Raw genomic sequence first — 6094 nt, forward strand, 5'->3', positions numbered from 1 at the left:
CATCCATTTGTTTTATTATTTACAAACATTCAAGTCATGCTGTTGTACATCGACTGTTCCAAAATACTTTATTACAATCATAGTCTTTTAGATAAGTCGGCATCTGCCGCGTACGCTGAGACCTGCGAAGCGGTGCAGGCTCTATGGGCACACAAGGTTGTGAGTCACTGTGGGGTTCACTACAGCCTGGTTCAGGCACAAACTCTACTGGGGTTTCAGCCCCGCACACAGGGGTCTGCCCTGACTCGGGGACAGTACCGGGCCCTTCGGTACTCACCGCCTGCTCTGGGGGTCTCCACTCAACATTGGGGAATTCAGCCGTCGGAGAGTCAGCGCTGTCCTTAGCCCAACGTCTCCTTAGCTGATCTATGTGGCGCCGCCATACTCGACCGTCAGCCAACTGTACCACATACATGCGAGTACCCACAGAGTCGGATATTACCCCAGGAAGCCATAAGTGACCATTAGCATAATTTCGGGCGAAAACCTTGTCTCCTTTTTCAAACATGCGCACCTTCGGTTGCGGTTCTGTACGCTCGGAGTGATCGTCAGTTAGATCCGGATGTAACCTGTTTAAGCAGGTTGTGAGTCTGCGTCCCATTAACAATTCGGCCGGACTACGGCCTGTAGAACTGCAAGGGGTGGTATGCTGCCGCAAGAGGAAAGCACCCAGCCTTTGGCTCCAGTCACCTTCGTTCATTTTCCCTAGGGCCTCTTTTGCCGTCCTTACCATCCGTTCGGCCTGGCCATTAGATGCCGGATGGAAGGGGGCCGAAGTCATTTGGCGGATGCCATTACTCGTGAGGAACTGCTTAAACTCCTCAGAGACAAATTGAGGCCCGTTGTCACTGACGAGGACGTCAGGCAACCCGTGCGTGGCGAAAAGATGGCGGAGCGCATGGATCACGGCTAGTGAAGTGGTTGTTTTCATGCGCACAACCTCTAACCATTTAGACATTGCATCCACTACTATGAGAAACATGTTCCCCTGGAACGGGCCAGCGAAATCCAGATGCAATCTGGCCCAGGGTTTCCCTGAAGACTCCCACCTCTGAGGCGGAGCTTGTGGGGGTTCCGGCCTGACTTGCTGACACTGGGAACACACGCGAACCCAATCCTCAATCTCTTTATCCAGCCCAGGCCACCAGACATACCCCCTGGCCAACGCTTTGGTGTGCACCATTCCAGGGTGCCCCTCGTGCAGAGATTCTAGAACTCTGTTCCTGAGCTTGTCAGGGACCACCACCCTGTTGCCCCATAAAACACAGCCCTTAGAAATGGACAGTTCACTTTGGCGGCATTTGTAGGGTCCAAATTCAGGTTCAACACTCCCAACTGGCCACCCCCTCCAAACCCAGTTTAAAACACGGGACAGCACGCTATCTTTAGCCGTGTGTGCAGCAATGTCCCTGGACGATACAGGAGCCTGAGGGAGTTCGTCCAGTGCCAAGACCTCACAAGCAGGAGCAGGGTCGGGTCCCGCACAGGGCAATGGGCAGCGGCTGAGGGCGTCCGCATGTCCGATTGCCTTCCCAGGCCGGTGTTCAAGGTCATAATCGTACGCCTGCAAAAAGAGCGCCCATCTAAGCATGCGCGGGGACATGATATTCGGCAGTTGCTTATCGGGTGCAAAAATCCCCAGTAGCGGCTTTTGGTCAGTGACCAGCAAAAATCGCCTGCCAAAAATAAAGTCATGGAACTTTTTGACAGCCGCTACTAAAGCCAGACCCTCCTTGTCAATCTGGGCATAGTTCCTTTCTGCCTCAGAAAGAGATCTTGAGTAAAAAGCGATTGGCGCCTCGCTCCCATCAGGCATCAGGTGGCTCAAAACCGCGCCAATTCCAAACGGTGAAGCGTCCGCAGCTAACACCAGGAGCTTCTGGTCATCATAATGCGTCAGCACGTCATTAGACACCAACAGCTCCTTAACCCCCACGAAAGCCCTTTCTTCGGCCTGTCCCCACTTCCATTTCGCCTCCTTATGCAAAAGTGCGTGCAAAGGGGCCGCCACTGATGCCTTATGCGGTAAAAACGCATGATAAAAATTGAGGAGTCCTAAAAATGATTGGAGCTCCTTCTTACTCACCGGCCTGGGGGCGTCTCGGATTGCAGTCACCTTGTCAGTAGTGGGGTGCACCCCGTCTGCATCAATCCTGAACCCCAAGAACTCTACACTGCTAACTCCCAGTGTACATTTTGAACGTTTTACTCTGAGCCCAGCGTTTTGGAAACGCTTCAAGACCTCCTTCACCCGGTCCATCAACTCATTTTCAGACCTCCCCGCAATTAACACGTCGTCGAAGTAGGGCACCGTCCCTGGTACCCCCCTCAAGAGTTGCTCCATCAGGCCCTGAAAGATGCCGGGCGCCACATTTACCCCGAACTGTAGGCGATTCACCTTAAAAGCCCCCCTATGGGTAACAATAGTCTGAGCCTCTGCAGCCTCAGGAGTGACAGGCAACTGCTGGTATGCCTGTGCCAAGTCTAATTTGGCAAAGATCTTTCCGCCCCCCAATGAAGCCAGGATGTGGCTAATAACCGGGACGGGATAGGAGTGTTGTTGTAACGCCTTGTTAAGGGTGCATTTGTAATCCGCGCATAAGCGTATGGACCCATCAGGCTTAACTGGTGTTACTATAGGCGTCTCCCACTTGCTGTGAGGAACAGGTTCCAAAATTCCTTGTTCCACGAGTTTATCAATTTCCCTCTCTACTTTAGGCCTGAGGGGAATTGGAACCTTCCGATATTTCAGTCTGATCGGCTTTACAGATGGGTCAAGTTCAAAAGCAACCGGGGGCCCTTTGTACCGCCCCAGACCCTCTGCAAACACATCAGGGAACAGGTCATACATCATATCCCATTTATTCTCAAGCAATTTGTTAATCCCTGAAATACCAATGCCCAATGGCTCAAACCAGTCCAACCCCAGCAGGTTGACCCGGTCTCCCTCAGCAATAAGACATGACAGTTTAACACATTTCCCCTTATACTCAACATCCGCAGTGTCCCGTCCGGCCAGGGGAATTCGGTTGCCCTGGAAGTCGGACACTCTGGTCTCCGCAGGCTGGAGCCGCCGTCGGCTTCTGGTTGGGAACAACGCTTGCCAGGATGCTGCAGAGATCACTGTCACCGAAGATCCGGAGTCCACCTCCATGGTGCACGGTCTGCCGTCGAGGAGTGGGGTCACGGTGATCTTGCCCTGGCAACTGGTGCGATTGATGACCGATGCGCTTGATAGGGATGCTGTCACCGAGTAGCTTGCTTCTGGTGCTGATGATTGCTGCTTTCCCCGGGCGTTGGGTGGTGTGGTCTTCTGTGCCGTCCTGCTGTTGGATGTAGGGTCCTTCTGCGCCGACCTGCAGACTCTGGCAAGGTGTCCACGCCGCCCGCACGCTCTGCAGTTGACGTCTCGAGTCCAACAGGAGTCGCGCTGGTGTTTCCCGCCACAACCGGAGCAAGGCTTGACGATGGTAGGCTTCGCTGGGGTCCGCTTGCCTCGAACCGCGTTGACGTCATCGTCTGCTTCCTCGCTCTCGCTGTCCCGCTGCGAGTGGACGCTGTGCTCTGCCATCCGCTGGCGGACCTCCTTCGTGGACCTATCCGCTGCTTCTGCGGCCAAGGCCTCTTCGTAGGCCACTGCCCAGGTCAGAGTGGTACGGGCGAACAGCCTTTGTTGTAGCTTCTCGTCTCTGAGGCCGCACACAAGACGGTCTCGGAGGGCTTCTTCCACGTCATGGAAGTTGCACGGCCGTGCGGCTTTGCGAAGTGCCGCCACGAAATCCGCGATGGTCTCGCCTCCGGCCTGGTTCCGCTTGTAAAAAGCGTGCCGGCAGGCGATCTCCGACGGTTGTGGAGAATAGTGAGCCTTAAGCTTCTCAGTGATGTCAGCGTAAGTGACAGTCTTTATATCAGTTGGGGCCACCAACGACCTGGCTATGTCGAAGGTCCCCTTCCCGCAGGAACTCAGGAGGCACGCCCGTTTCTTGGCCTCGTCTGTAATGTCGTGTGTCTCCAGATGGAACTCGAACCTGGATAGGTAGGAGTCCCAGTCTTCTGAGGAAGGTTCGAAGCACTCGAACTTCTGGCTTCCAGCCATCGTGGGAGACTTGGGCACCGGAGCTGGTGGCGCCTCCGCCGGATCGGCTGCTGTACTCTGCTCGCTTTCTTCCGAGTCCGAAGTGTGGATGTCCGCAGGGCTGCCTACCTGCTCTAACATCCCATCCTCGTCGCCAATTGTTAGATCGCACTAACAAAGGACTCTTAGAGTGATTCAGCAAGTGATTCAGCTTTATTGGAAGTAACGAACAAGCACTCAACTCAGTAAGAAACCAGAACAGAAAACAGTGGGAGCTTATGCTCCTTTTAAACATAACCGGGCTAATGTAGCCACGCCTATTTACAATTAACAACCAATAAGATTGCTTAGTTAAGGACCAATGGGAGTCTTTCCCTCCTAGGGAATGGTATCGTTCTGATTGGTCGCTGTTACGAAGCGACCAATAGGAAGTTCGCTCAGAGGAGCCCTGGTCTGGCTCGAAGCTTAACATAGGAGTCCTATGAGGTGATTCATGTAATCGTTTCAATACATTACACCGCCCCTCCCCACACTCGCGTGGGCGTTGCAGCTGCCACTGAGAACAGCAACGAAGGCAATAACTTTTTTAAAGAGTCCCTCCTGAGAGCTGGGTGAGCCAGAATGACCTCTCGCGTGTGATGTCATCAGACGCGAGAGGTGGAATTTGCCCCTGGCAAGGGAACATTTCGCTCCGCCTCTCCCTCTCCACGCCGGCGGTCATAACTTTTTAAAGAGCCCCTCCCGAGAGCCGGGGGAGCCAGAATAACATGCAAGAGCTGGAATTTGCCCCTACGTGTCCAAGGCCACCACCCTGGGGCTCAGGGAGGCAGAAGAACGTTTCGCCCCGTCCGCCCCCCCCGCAGGTGTCACAGCTGCCGCCGAGAACAGCGGCATAACTTTTTAAGGAGCCCCAAAGGAGAGCTGGGGGAGCCAGAATGACCTCTTGTGTGTGATGTCCGAGCAGAATAACACGCGAGAGGTGGAATTTGCCCCTGGCAAGGGAACATTTCGCTCCGCCTCTCCCTCTCCACGCCGGCGGTCATAACTTTTTAAAGAGCCCCTCCCGAGAGCCGGGGGAGCCAGAATAACATGCAAGAGCTGGAATTTGCCCCTACGTGTCCAAGGCCACCACCCTGGGGCTCAGGGAGGCAGAAGAACGTTTCGCCCCGTCCGCCCCCCCCGCAGGTGTCACAGCTGCCGCCGAGAACAGCGGCATAACTTTTTAAGGAGCCCCAAAGGAGAGCTGGGGGAGCCAGAATGACTTTTCGCGCGAGAGGTGGAATTTGCCCCTACGAGTCCAAGGCCACCACTCCGGGGCTCAGGGAGGCAAGGGAACATTTTTGCCCCCCCACTGTGTCCCAACTGATGGCTGGTGGGAGCAGGGGGTGGGGCTTATGTGCCCGACCCCTGGCCTCCTGACTGGCGGAGCGGTGCTCCGGTTTGCTCCGGCAGGAACTGAGGCCTGCTGTTACCTTGTGTGTTGGTGTTCAATAAGATTCTTGGTCTCTCAATCACAGACATAACACATAGGTTCGTTACTGCTGCCTCTACTCCAACCCCATGTTACAGGTTAAACCCTAGGAGTTCATAGAATTATTAGTCTGTTTTTTTCCTCTGGGTTTTTGTGGGTCCTAAGGGACAGGAAAAATCTAATTTGCCCCTCTTGTATTGCAGCAGAAGCATCTCAGGCTCAACAAATTCTAAATAAGAGCCATCGCCTCTTTGGGAAACCCCTACTCCTAACTCTTAAAGCTGAGGGCTGGTTTTGTGAATTTATTCAGATACCAAAACTATGTAATGGCCATGCTCTACTTTTCGTATTCTAATACAACTTTCCCTTTGTCTAAAATTCATCTACAGAGAGAGAAGGAGAGAGAGGGAGAGAGAGGGAGACGGAGGGAGGGATGCAGGTCCTCACCAATATCTCCTCGGTCTTTGTGGTAGTTCTTGGTACCCTTGGTATCCTGGAGGCGGCGCCACCATTGTCGGGGCCACCGGGCTCGGCAGGCAGGACGAGAA

At 54.1% G+C, this 6094-nt stretch overlaps 1 protein-coding gene across 1 annotated transcript; it reads right to left on the reverse strand.

Moving 5' to 3' along the window:
* Positions 1–736: 736 nt before the first annotated feature.
* LOC107116729 (uncharacterized protein K02A2.6-like) lies at positions 737–3571 on the reverse strand (the record flags this gene model as incomplete). Its single annotated transcript, XM_015418711.1, has 5 exons — positions 3451–3571; positions 3105–3346; positions 2087–2962; positions 1509–1978; positions 737–1349 (listed from the first exon to the last, which is right to left on the reverse strand). Coding segments are annotated over exons 1-5 (2322 nt in total), but the record flags the coding sequence as incomplete, so codon positions are not given.
* Positions 3572–6094: the final 2523 nt, after the last annotated feature.

The sequence above is a fragment of the Gekko japonicus genome, unplaced genomic scaffold (genome assembly GCF_001447785.1).
Source record: "Gekko japonicus isolate JY-2015 unplaced genomic scaffold, Gekko_japonicus_V1.1 scaffold704, whole genome shotgun sequence".
In the NCBI taxonomy this organism is placed as follows: domain Eukaryota; kingdom Metazoa; phylum Chordata; class Lepidosauria; order Squamata; family Gekkonidae; genus Gekko; species Gekko japonicus.